This window comes from Opisthorchis viverrini (genome assembly GCF_000715545.1).
Source record: "Opisthorchis viverrini unplaced genomic scaffold opera_v5_24, whole genome shotgun sequence".
Classification (NCBI taxonomy): Eukaryota; Metazoa; Platyhelminthes; class Trematoda; order Opisthorchiida; family Opisthorchiidae; genus Opisthorchis; species Opisthorchis viverrini.
The window spans coordinates 1,478,285-1,492,397 of NW_008751680.1; the positions used below are offsets into that span (position 1 = coordinate 1,478,285).

The following is a 14,113-nucleotide window of genomic DNA, read 5'->3' on the forward strand; positions in this document are numbered from 1 at the left end:
GGAAAGAGATCCGTGAAGACCAAGCTGGCGTCCGCCCTGTGTCGATCACATTTTCACCCTTCGACAGATTCTGGAACAGCGACACTGCTTCTTGCAACCAACAATGTTTGTCTTCATTGAATTGAGATTTACCTTCGACTGTGTGGAACGTCAGGTACTATGTTGGTGTCTGTGGAGCAAAGATATCCTCCATAAATTACTCGCCGTCCTTAGGGCGCTGAACACCAAATCCCGCAGACAGGCGAAGGTCTACAAGGTGTCCTTGTATGAGTTCACCACATCAAGTGGTTTTGGGCAAGGTTGTCCTCATTCACTTTCCCTCTTCAACTTCGCCGCTGACACAGTTATCGAAGACTCACTACCAATCTCTAATACCTGCGGGGTCGAAGTTCTCCCGAAGCGTCCGCTCACAGATATTGAGTGCGCATATGACATAGCTCTCCTTGTATTTGCCTCCCGTATTGCAGGCGATGTTGAATAACCTAAATAATTCTACCTCACGGTTTGGCGTGTGCTTCACAACTGCAAAGTGCAACGTACTGCTGCATGCTTGTAGATGATTCGATTGATTTCACTAAATGTTCCTTTATCCCGAACTATGATCTGCACAACGAAACATTTGTCCTCTAATCACTTAGTTACAATCGTTCCGGTCAGTGGAAACCGGCAAAGCTTTTGAAGTCGCTGTATTCTTCAGGAGGTTATAACTCACAGCCATGCAGTCACAATGTTGCACATAGAAGCCAAAAAATAAGTATTATGGAAAATTGTTCAAAAGCACAACCGCGTCACTCGCTAAACGACGTTGAGTTAATCGAAACTGTCAAACACGCACTCTGAATACGGCAGGAAGCAGCACGACAGAAAAAAAAGAAGAAAAGTTTTCATACTTTCTAGTCCTACGTCGGTACATGATTTGGAATAATTTTCTCTTCAATCAAATTTTCCAAAACATAAGGGAATTCTTTTCCTAATACTAGAGATCGAAACTCTCTGGTCAAATACTAGGGATATGATCCATTTCGGGCTCATTGCGACGGCACTTGCTACCCTCAAATTTCTCCTGATTTGATGGACGAAAAACGAATGACTGAATTAAATCATGCAAAAGAGCTTTTCGGTTGCCATGGCAACTTGTGTAACAAGTAAATGCCAGCTAGACATGCAGTTGGGTGATTCACTGAAAAAACAGGTAGCCATTTCTTTTGGTGGATTATTGAGAAAGTACATTTACATGGTAAAGTGTTCATTTAGGAGACATTAAATCGAATGCAAACTAATTTGACTGGGAACATCTTGTGAACCAGACGAATGAAATGGACAAAATAAAAGCTGTCTGTATTTCATTTTTTATTAGATCGCCTCAGTTCAGAACTTGCCAGGTTTCTGGAAAAACATTTCAGGTCGTAATCAGTGAATTGTTCAAATTTTTGATAGCACAAATATATTTGCTGTGAGAGAGTAGTTGTCTTCAGGCGAATAACTGGTTCTATCATGCGGCAACATTCCAGTGGGATGCTGTTTCAGTAGAACGGTTCAGTTTGTGCAGGCTTTTTCCTCATAGTTACCAATCTATAACACACGCTGAAAGAAGTACCCTAAAGAGCATAATGAACCCTTGGATGCTATCACTATGTGATCTCGCAGTTTACCCACTATCTTGCACAATCCGCAAAATGCTTAGAGATATCATATGAAACTAGCAGGACCCTGGACGAAGTAGCTTAAGTCCTCCTAGTGGTAAGAATTCGATTGTATTTCAGTTCAAGCTCGATTTTTTTAAATGAGCACAGATGTGCGGTTTTATGTTGCATTTATTGGTCATCCAGTTCACGCGATCTGCACATCCCTGTTGACAGTGAAGCGAACCTCAGTCAGTTTCCTTAGTCCAGGGTCTTACGAAAAGTCATGCCCAAATAACGCCCCTTTGAGTCCGTTCCTTGGAGTATACTTTAGTGATAAACTCCGTCTCAGAAGAGGTCAACTGCGAAAAAGTTAACTTTTATTTATTTCCTTCGGGTGATCGTCAGACTCACTTCTTTGGCCATTTTCAGCAGACATAGCCCACGTTCCATACCATAAGTCCACTCTAATCTTCAGTTGTTTCACTGACTTGCTATTATTCGACCCTGAGGACAGCCTGAATGTGCAAACGTTTTTTGCTACAGTGTAGCACAGTGTCGCTCAGATTATTTTGCTTCTCCAGTCCAAACTTTACGAAATCAAAAACCAACGTGCTTTTCCAAGACAATTCCAGATGTAGACTCGTGGGATTTTCAAACACTGCTGGACCAAGATGACACCGCGGCCGCTTGTCTTAGTGGCAATAAAATTCAAAGGTATGGATTTTGGATTAAGGTGCTAACCAGATTGTGATTGGATGTTTAACATCCCGATGGACAAGCTGAGTATGTCATTATTGGGTCGGGTGTCTAGTACGAGTAGGGTGTCAGAATTGAAAATCTTGGAAAGCACTGATGAAATGTGGAAGTCGAGGGAAGCCGAAACTGCACTGTTGGGCATAACAGGGAGAAAACAATTAAAAGCATGCGAAATGACTGGTCTAGGAAGGTGCTCAACTCTATCACAAATATCTTTGCGTGAGATACTGGCGAGATTGCTCAGTGGTTAGAGCGTGAATTTACTGACCGGAGCGTTCGTTATTTGAAACCCAACCTCCGCCTTTCGACTTCCCCTGTCTAGGCTTGGACAACCTGGCAGCATCCAAGCCCTCGCGCCTCTTTCTGGTGGCATGGTAGTTAAACACCGAAAGGGTGCTACAGCTGAACGACTTTTTTGAGACATTTACTCTTCTGCGCAGCTTTCCAACTGGCACTGAGGTCCAATTTTGAGACTTTGGAAACCCAAATCTTGACGTGTTGGTTATTCGAATTTTAGTAAAATGCAACCGAATACTAGCTTACTAGATTTGAATGTGATGTGAATCACGTTAGCAATAAAAATGACCGCGAAGTTGATATGTGATCACAGAACGGCTCTATTTCTATCATTACCTTGGACATTTCTGTAATGTCCCGTTACGTTTCCACTGCAGTGTCTGATTGGTTATTTCCATGGTACTTATGGCACCTAACAAGACAAACAGAATTCCAGTAAAAGGTCATACGTCAGGAGCAGCGTAGCACAGGCACACCTGGCACACTGGGCAATCAGCACTTTAAAGGATAGTAGCAAAATTTAGCTGTTGTCTGATGAAGGAAATACTCTAAAAGGGCAATATCCAACCAGCCCTAATAGTGGCTTCATGGTGGGCTTATAGGCAAACTGATGTTCACCAAAACGGAATGAACGTGGCCGCCCACACGCAATGTCCAAATAAAAGTAGTAAAACACTTGTTGAAGACTGTGTATCCAAACGGCATACCTTTCAGATTTTTCAGAAACTGCGTTGAGGCAGTGAAACTAACACCGAAGCTCAATCTCCCCCTTAGCAAGTTTGATATCGCTTCATACCTAGGGGTAGTGACCAGTCTCATCCATTGTGGGTACCAGTGTAGACCTAATGTTAACAAGGGTACGAAACTCTTTTTGTAGTGGTCTCTACGTTCTACAGGGTGCTTGAAAAATTGTTGCATTCATACATTTAAATGGGTTGGATAAATGGTCGTACAGGTAGATAGAAAAGATATTTTCAGACTATTAAGTCCGGCGATATCATCATTAGCAATTAACGGCCAAGGAGGACCGAAATGCCAGATGTGAGCGAAGATTTGGTACAAAAAATAGGGTGTTTCTGTGTGTTTTTCTGATTTCGTGTATAAAAACACGGACATTTTCGTTTCAGTAAACTAATTACCTTTGTGATATACATCGTTCCTCGTAATTACCGTTCTTTTTTCCACGAAGCTGAGACGAAATGGCAGGCCAATCAGTGACTTGCAAATTATGGAAGACTGTAATCAAGAAGTGAATTTTTCAATTCTTCCGTGGGTCCGCTTTTCATATTTATGCGTTCCGGATTAGTCTTGATTTCATTTAATTTAAAGTGTTGTTGTTTTAGCTGAAGATCATTCTGGTTGATTGGAAACCTTTCTCATAAAGAAATCGTCGCTCTCGTTCTTTTTCCATTATTTTTACCAATATGTACAGGGGATTGTAGCCAATACAGTCTGACTTAGAAAAATTTTACTACAAGACTTTCTTATTATGCCTGAAATGATGCAGATCAGCGCCAATAAGTTATTAACTGAATGGATCTTCCCATGTGTATATGATCCACGCAAGTGAAATCAAGTCATACCTCAAAGGTATGCACCTTTGAAGAAGTGGATCGTGATTCGGGTGCAATAAAAAGCAACCTTCAAAGATCAGTGATCTAGATAACAAAACAGTCAAGACGATTCAGCAGACCGAAACTAATGGCATGCACGAGATCTTTATAAATTTACTGCTGCTAACTGCTATTTCGTATACTTTGTCGCATTCTTGAAGTATCATCAGTGCATTCTGCATCTAGCAGCCAGAATATATGTATCCTCCTAAGCTTCTGGAATTCAGATCTTCGGATCAAAAATTGCGTTTGTTGATTCCTTAAAATGCGAGACTTCTCATACCACGTATGACTATAACGGACGTGCGTCTGATTGTTTAGAACCACTTCATCAGCATTCCATGAGACATAGTAAAAGGCGACTTTGCGCTACTGGCTTCGATGAGTGAAGACTGATGGGTCTAAATATCCGACAGCCTTGAGGTCATGAATGGGAGACTTCAAAACGTACTCTTTTGACTACCTGTTTTTGCGCTTAGGCTAATTGGAAGAATTACTGAGACTAAGATGTTATTTTCCTGGTGTTAATTCCTTCTACCAATTGACTGATCTACGATCACCGTGAGCAGAGACTCAGTTATTCTTAACATTTCCAACTCTCTCCGTTTTTAGCTCATTTTCACAAGGCATAAAAATGCAAGTTGAGAAAATCAAATGGGGGAGAATTCACCCAATCGGTAGCTTATTCAGTCGTAACCTGGTCGCACCAATCACGTGTGGTAGAACGTTCATAGTGAATGTGTTGAGGTAAGTTGAAAAAAATAGTATGTACCACGATTTATGTGCTACCGACTTTACTAGCATGTCTGCTTCTCGGAACCAGTGCAAAGAAACGGGATAAAAACTACTAGCGAAGGCGATCGTCAGCCTTAAAGTTTCGATGATATGCATGGCTTGCCTCTTGCCTGATGAAAAGCGAAATGGGTGAGCGAGGTCCTGGTTTTGGACTCCACAAAATCCCTGCATAACCTCGCATTCGAAAAAGCATGGTGAATAACCACTTTCTCAGTGAATTATCAATTGTATTTGCTGTCCTCTTCCACTTAGTTTGTAGTTTTACATTAATTTCAAGGGCCTTACCTTTCCTGAAATGAAATCATAGCTTGTTCAAGCTTAGGGAGGGCAGCAAGGTTCATTCTTCTGATTGGAGAGGCAACGGCCCCACACGTTTTTGGAGTTGCAGCTAACTGAAGATAGTAACTTGTAAAATAAACACAGTTTGCTCTGAACAAAGTACTTGTGAAAAAACAGTCAAATAATTGATTTCTAATTGAGAACAAATTGTTTGGAATAGCAGTCTATAACACAATGGATTTGGACCGTTCTGATCTCCCCAGCTACAGGAAAGTTACCTTTCACTCTCTCTATTTTTTGGGACAGATTTTCTTTGTATAGTTGTCATTCAGTCTGATAAATATAATTGGCAATATATTCATCATTAGCTCCACCCCAGTAGTAGTCAAAAGATAGTTCCCACACACCGTAATGAATCTATGCTAAAACTAATATGCTCATTAAACGTTAAGCAATAAACTGCATGTATCATTGAGTACACGTTGAACACTGTGGGATCAAAGGTAGCCGTCTGAGGATGCCCGTACTTTTGTAGCATCCTAGTTCGTTTCAAAGCACATTGAGAGCCCAGTCAAAATAAATGTGGACACCAACGTACTATAGAAAGATCTCATCGAACTACTTGCAAGTGAGTAAAGCCTCAAAACTAAATTAGTGATTGTGATCGCGTTCACAACCTTACAACCTTAAATAAGATGCAGTTAAGTCAATTCCAAAAATCTTCCCACCCAGTCATTTCTGTAATCAACGAGACGGAACCCGCCATCAGCGCGAAGTTATTCACTTGGATCTAATCAGGTAATTAATCGGAATGCGCACCGCACCTTTATGATTTTTCTGAAAATGCGACTGAAATCTGTCACGGATTATTGACCCTCATCAAACAGTCTTTTCTGCGAACTATAACGTCATCCAATTCACAAGATGAATACAACCTGCCAGAAAGCTACTGATTTCCCTTGAAAAGTACTGCAGTTTTGGGTCGATTTCTGCAAAGGATTTGCCTACGTGTCTATGTATGTGCCCTTATATGAAAGAATATCCACTCCACCAACAGACGCTAATCGAACTTGGATGTGTGTTTTGGATTACTCTCAGTCTTTTTATCCTCCCGATCATGTGCATCTCTTTTCGCCCCCCATACGGGACCGACCGTCCTGTTATCTTAAACGAATCTTCTATCTTTTTTGTAACTTTCGCTTTGAAGCCTTTATCTAGTCGTACAGAAATTCTCCCCTGAGAAAAAAACACTGAGTTCATTCATTTGAAAACATCCACTGTCAGTTGCAGTCGCGATTGAATTTTAAATGAGTGTTTGTCTAAGACTATGCTTACTACAACAAGTTTCATGCAAGTTAATTTTGCATTTGTTCAAATTACAGGCGAAAACCTGTGCATTCATCAGAATATTCAGTCGTGATAAAGGTCCTTTGCGCAACAGGAACTCCGCCTAATGTCCTAGCTAAGCTTTTTAGTATGGTAATGGCCTTTTAACTGATAAAAGCATGGGCGATTAGCTTTTCTATGAATTTCGTGTGTCTATTTTTATGCTACAGTCACCAACTGACCATCACTAGTTTCAAGTGGTATTTAAGGACGGGAAACCTATATTTTTTACTCTTAGTGGCAAATATTTCCACTCCATGTTGTTTTTCCATTGATAAATCGCAGTTTCAGATGCACATTTGACCCTGGTGATAAGCTGTGTTGACCGAAAAACAACAGCTCGGTGTCCCTATACTTTTGACTTCTCCCTCGGCCGGGGGGTGTCAAATTTCACACATGTACGCAACAGTATCTAGTCGACTGCTCTCGGGGTCAACCGAACTTTAGAACCACTGTGCGTAACTGTTTCAACAAGCACTGAGTAGGATGCGAACGTTTACTAGAAAGTTTGTGATTTTCACTATTTAGTTAAATCCAATGGTAACAGATTTTGTAAGCTTTTATTCAGTTTTGAGAGAAGTTCGGTCCCATTTCGTACAAGTAACAGAAGATGGGTGTCATTCTAAAGAACAACACTAAACTTTTTAACGATAATTACAATGCTCGAATTCCGGAAATTAGAAGAATACGAGCAGTTGTATTCGAGTATGCAGCACATCAGTCAGATAGGTTATTTACTACTGCTTGTTTATCTCTTGTGATGGACGTTCTAGCATCACTATTAATCGACAGATACAAACTAAAATGGGTTGTCCAATTGCCAGAAGTAAACAGGACATAAGAGCTGTGTGTACTTGACAGGTGTTCGCCAAATGTTCCCACTGCATCCGCAATCCTAAGTAATGCCCAAGACGGCCTGGTACTCTACCCATTTAACCAGAAAGCACCATTTTTAAACGAAACGTAACATGAAATTTTAGTCTTACGCGCACGTTCCGCTCAAAGTCATTAAGCATCAAGCTCAATGGTACAAACTGGATAGGTCGCTAAAAACAATATTTAATAGTCAAACTCCCGGACTGACGGATTTAACTCATTATTGTCAGGTTTTCGAAAGCGAAGACATGTATTAGTGCAAACCACTAACAACGTTTTGGAGTCATATGGTTCGAGCTGTGACCGAAAAAAACGTTTCGTATGCTGTGATTTTTAGATGCAAGTGTTTCATACACACAAGGTTTTGAGGTTGCCACGTTACATTCTCTGTTGAAATGTCTTCCTATTGTGCATTCTGGAGGATCGGTAGGTAGTTTTGGTATCAGGCAAACTACACGTATTGCTTAAAGGCGAACATATTGTTATTCGCTTGCGTTGGTGTGGCTGTATTAGGCCCTTTTCGCACATCAGAGGACTGAATTTCAGTGCACAGTGTAAAGGAAAACATACACGAATAATTCACAAAATATGGTTTTTGTTTATGCATCTGGTGTGTAAAAGCCAACTCGTTTCTATGATTATTGCTGACACGGTGTATCTGTTGGTACCGTACACTTTACATGTACGGACAAAATTCAGCTTGCTACGTTAAAAATGTGTACCTTATAAAATCTAATTGGCTGCACGGTTCGCCATCTTTTTGCTGTCTTACTACGTGTTATCACTTTTCGTTCTACCTTTTCGTTCTCTAGACAAAGTTTTGCTGTTCTACTGGGTGGATCAAAGAGATATTAGACCAGAGATTAGGGTCAGCCAACGTTTTAGTTTCGCAATTTTAGGAGTAAATGGTCGGATTAGCATCTCTGATAGGTCTGTGTATCGCACATACAAAGGACATCCTCAATTCGTAGCTGAGTCAAAAATCTAGGTTTTCAACGAATGTTATCAGGTGGGGAGAACTAAATGCCACTGAAGTAGCCTTGGTTCATAGTCACGCAGTCAAGCTGCGACAAGACAAGCGAAAGCCATGTTTCGAATAAAAATTATATTGTTGCTCGACTCCAAGGTTACACACGGCGCCGAACTGATGCACGATAAGGCGTAATCTGTTTGATGTGGAGAATTTGGTGACTGTTTGATATTCGGTGAATTGCGATTCGTGTTTCGTGAATGTTAGCGCTGAAACAAGAGTGAAAAAGTTCGGAGATACCATGGAGAAGAAGCAGTCAATGAAAAGTCACCTCTCCTATTCAGGCTAACCTCACTGGAGTTGCGGCAACACACAGATCATGCATAAGAAAAGGGTGTGTGGAAAAGTGCAACATGATACAATGAACTATGTCAAGCGTGCCGCGGACAACTCGCTGCGTACTCTAAGGCCCAGCGAACCTATTAGTTACAACTTAGTTAAAATTTAAGGAGAAATGTAAAAAATAATTGGCTCAGAAACAGACAAATTCACGAGAACCGCACAGTCAACGAAGCACACCTACCAGAACTGTGAAAAGTATTCAGATGTCTCTGAAGTTCAGTCACCAATCAAATCTCCTGTGTGGAAATCTCCTGTGTAAATTCAGCCTTTGAAAGCTCAACAACATCGCTCACAGTGTGTGGTATCCCAACTATGAAACTGCGTTTGTTCATTATGCATGGCCGTTCCTTTGCTTACATTCATCATTTAGTCAACCCATAATTCTTACAGACACGCAAGCAGCTCACTGACATACTACTGTCCACAAAACTCATATCACCCTGAAGACAGCAAAATTTAATTAAAGAAGTATAGCCTCGCAATGATCGCCGAGTTCCACCGAAAGTAAGATAGTGGCGTTTATATTAGAGGAAACTGCGTAAACAAAGTCAAAATATATAAACAGTGAAGGAATTGAAATCAAGGTACACACAATCCATCGCCAAAGGAAACAAATGTGGAAGTTGCACTTGAATTACAATTATTTCTAATGGAATAGACTGCTTTCGCCGTTGACAGGTGGGTTGCATCAACCACGTATATGATTGAGGTTGCACTATTTGAACTTTAAATTCAAAGACAGATACCAGATGCCCCAACATGATTCGTGCTTTGCCTCGTCTATTCAGGGGTGCAAATTTACTCACGTAGTGACATACCTATCGGGTAGAAGTTTTTAAAGACAATTTTGGAAGTGGATTGTGCTGGCGATTAGCTAATAAAAAATTTCTTTCCAAAATGTAACAGAAATTCGGATACTTCCGAAAATTGATAATTGTCCTTGGTGAGACCGTCATCTATCATACCTATTAAAATCGCTGTCCACTGTGGCTAGTTTTTTCTGCAGACTGTCTTGGCCTCCTTCCTACAAAAAACCTGAAACAATCCTACACACGTAACCAGAGTTACTGTTTCCATTGTTTGATCATTTTGTGATATCGAATTTTTTTTCACTTTTTATCCGCCAAGAACAGTCGGACCGGAACAATCGAATGGATTGGATGTGCTGACTATCCCGACGGTTTGGTACGTTCAGGCGCACTGGTCCATAGTATCCTGGTGTCATCACGTATAAAGCCGCTAATTCAAACTCAGAATGATGGTGCAACTAGTAGAGTTGCACGGCTTACTTGGTATTGAGTTTGTACTAGTGTGTGCCATATCAAAGTTGAGAAAACCCGCTGTTTTATGCCAATGTTTATCAGTTTCCTATGAGCTGAGCTCAGTAACTAGACCAAAATATCGAACTCTAAGTTATATTTCGTTAACTGTATTGAGGAAGTATGAAAAGATAGAAAATTCTGTGGTTCTGATAAGTACCAAGTCACCTTTGAGAGAATAAACATTGCCAGAAAAACATCTCACCTGTGAGCAGAATTCTCAGATCGGGGCCCATGGTTTTGTGTGACCTGGCGAAACTATGTCACTTAATGATAACCTGTTCACGCAGCGGTCACTATCGATACCAGTGTGTTGCAAACCTAAGATTGTTTGCCTGGCTGGTAGAACAAATAGATGCGATGTACTCAAGCAATTTCCGCCTGCCTGGAGCAGTTGACCAACATACACTGTAGTTAAGTCTACAGCATTCCCTTTGGCGGAGGTAGAATTCTCAACACCAGGGTATTTAGTGTTCAAAAGCCAGGGCCAATGAAAACCGCTCCTAGATGTGAAGATTACTCCCACTTTAATTCTTTGAATGCTCTATAAGAAGGCCGCTGAACAGAAAACAACAACCTATGAAAGCCACAGATTTTGACATGAAAAAAACGTTTATCTTATGTCAGCGTCAGCCAACCTGCTAACTGGCAAAAAGAAAACGGAAACCTCATTCAGGAACGTGAATACCACTGCAGAAAGGGAACAGAAAAGTCCTTAAGTGAATCCACATCCTCAGCAGCTCAGCTGGCAGACCAGCTGTTCGATAATTACGATGCCACGGATCCGCAGCTGGCCCTGAACTGCCCACTTGTTGGTCTGCGTTATGTTTATAGCTTAATATCTATTTCTTCCACATCAACACAAACCAGACCCCGGTACGTTGTGTGGTTTCGACATGATGCCGTATGTGGAATTCACTAGAAGACCTATTTACGGTAATGACGGACGTTAGCCGTCACCCCACCAGATGTTGGGCGCATCTTCGGAATCGACGCGCATACGTGTGACATTGACTGGTGTCTGCACTACATCATCTGACACTGCGCTTGCCTCTTGTGTAGGTTCACGTTCATTCCAGTGATGTTCTTCCTTCCGTTTGAATTGCGTGCTCAGTATCTTCACAAGCACATCGAATTTCGAACGAAACAGCCTCCTATAGAAAGCCAGTTAGGGTCGTTGAGGGGCTTAACTGAATCCAAGCTGAATTTGTCATCCGTAGTATTCATCAATGAATATTACAGTGCCTCTCATGTTTCATCTGGTACATTATTCGAGATATCGTAGTATACTTTCAGGAATATAGTACCAAGTGAAACATCGGCTGGCCCCTCTCCATCAACTCACTTGGAGAGCACCATAAACGAGCGAATCAGCTGGGATTTAGCTGAGTCTCTCGTTACCACCAACTTACTACGCAGGTGAGTGCATTCCACCGGATACGAACAGGGTGGTGTTCGAAGAGACGAAAACTCGGTAAGTGCACCCACCTAATGAGTCCCAGAATGTCAATGAGTTTGGTTTAATATATCCACTGTGCATGCACCGATGTTTTTACTGAGGGCACAACTGGCTATTCTGGATGGAACGCAGTTCCTGCATGCTCAATGATATCAGATGGCCAACGGTGAGCATCGCGACGAAGAGCGAGTCATCATACTGCGAGTAATCGTATTACGAGGGGGTCTGGAAGTGCATTCGTACTGTCCTCTGCGATATGAGTGTGAGATCAGTAAGACCTTTCCTCCAAGCAACTAACATGCTCATATTCATGGAAGCAGACATGCTGCCTTCACCCGAGGAAGGATGGGTAGAGGTCGGTCCGAAAAAAGCACACTCCGATTGCCCATCGATTGACTGTGACAGTCAGCGTATTATTCAGTATAATGGAAATACTTTAAAACCAAGGAGTCCGGTGCCGCCTAAAAGGCACCTATTATGCGCACACGCAGTATAAATGAGACAGTAATAAATTACTTCCTGTACCCTCGGGTCAGACCGTTTTCCTTCGGCCAAATGGGCCATACCGATGAGTCTCACTCTGGGAAGGGTCCCCCGAAAGAAACTTAACTCTCGTGGTTTGGACCTCTAGGAGAAGGGTCCCTGAACAAAACCCTAGACTTTCCACCGTCTTGTGTGTCATAATTTTGAGTCAAAGGCTCAAGGTGAGGTATCTCAACCAAAACTCCATTTCTTTGGCCTGGGCAACCGGGAAGTATCACTCGCAGTTGCGGCTCTTCGGTTACCGGTCTTCTCTCAAACTCCCATCAAACAATGCAATGCGATCAACCCAACTGCCACTCTCCTAGCCACCATTCTGTGTAAGGAACTTCGCCCAGAATAATAAGTCAAATAAGTCACTAGCTCACCTCAAAAGATCTGATCAGCCTTTAGGGCCCGTACTCTAGGTCAAATTGGGCAAAAAGCAGCCCTTGCTAAAACTTTGGTTTCCCTTTCCATCGATGTATGTCGTGTCTCCAAAACACGCATACGAGATCCCACTTCGGTCATGCTCTTCAAGCTACTTCCGATGAGCCCAGATATTCCATATTTCACTCTTCGCGTATCCGGTAATCCTAAAGAAATAGCTCAATGTATATAAGGTGTGAATTGCACTCAGCCCCAAGGCTGAAAGCGCCTACAGGACTGGATCGCAGTAAGCGGCCCTCTCTGCGCTGTGCGGTTTTCTGGCTCAATTAAGATAAACGTAGGACGATGCAACATACGGCGTTTGTTTGTATCAGTACGAGCTTCAACAGACTGCAGTCCTGAGACTGAGAAGGACGAGTTTTATCAATATCTGTCAAAACTGCTTCGGTCAGCAAGAACGACAGGTATAGCAATCATCGTATGATATCATATGATATCCTCGTACGGATAATGAGCGGCTTCTTCAGGTGTGTGCAGATCATCGTCTGTTACTGGACGATAAAACTACCAACAAAAACGCTCACATCCAACTACTTGAAGGCAACTTAGCACAAGATAGTCGTAGACTCAATTGGACCTGTGGGGGTTCCTTCTGGGGTATGAAAATTGACTCTGATAATCCCATCATGCAGGCCCGGTTATCTCTCCGCTTCACGTCAGCATTGCGTGTGCCAAAGAAGAACAGCTCCGTTCACCGACTTCGACAACTTTCAATATCCCGAAGTTACCCACCTGATCTGGCTAGAATGCTACTAAAAACGCACTGTCGTGTGCATAACGAAGATTGCTTGGATGCTGAATGGGGAAGAGTTAACGAAACTGTGCTGTCAGCTTCCAGAACTGTTTGTGTAGGCCATCTGGCTGGACTAAATGAACACTAGATATCATCGAGATATGCAGATCCTATTGCTACCAGAAAGGCCATATCCGCAGCTAGCAGCTATGATGGCGCAGGCAGGTCTCTCAAACAGCGGATAATCGGGAGCTTGAAGAATGGCAGAGAATGCTGGTGGATTTCGAAGGCCCAGGAGATGGAGAAGCTGCAGGTAACGGCCGCACCTTATTTCAGCTGATTCGATCAACCGGTCAACAGGAGACATGTCAGTGAAACGATATGCGATAAAGACGGAGCGGCAATTCATTCCCTTAAGCTGTTTTTGATGGCTCAGTGGTTGGAGCGCGGATTTACTGACCGAAAGGTTCATGGGTTGAACCCGATCTCTGTCTCTTGACTTCGCCTATCTAAGTTTGGGTAACCTGGCAGTATCCCACCCGATCTCTTTGACTTCGCCTATCTAAGTTTGGGTAACCTGGCAGTATCCCAGCCCACGTGCCTCCTACTGGTGGCATAGCAGGTAAGCTAAGCG

General features: G+C 42.3%; 1 protein-coding gene across 1 annotated transcript; it reads left to right on the top strand.

Annotated features, from left to right (window-relative positions):
* Positions 1–2,703: 2,703 nt before the first annotated feature.
* On the top strand, positions 2,704–12,073 carry T265_12923 (hypothetical protein; the record flags this gene model as incomplete). Its single annotated transcript, XM_009166291.1, has 3 exons — positions 2,704–2,755; positions 10,128–10,184; positions 11,934–12,073. Coding segments are annotated over 3 exons (198 nt in total), but the record flags the coding sequence as incomplete, so codon positions are not given.
* Between the last annotated feature and the right edge of the window lie 2,040 nt (positions 12,074–14,113).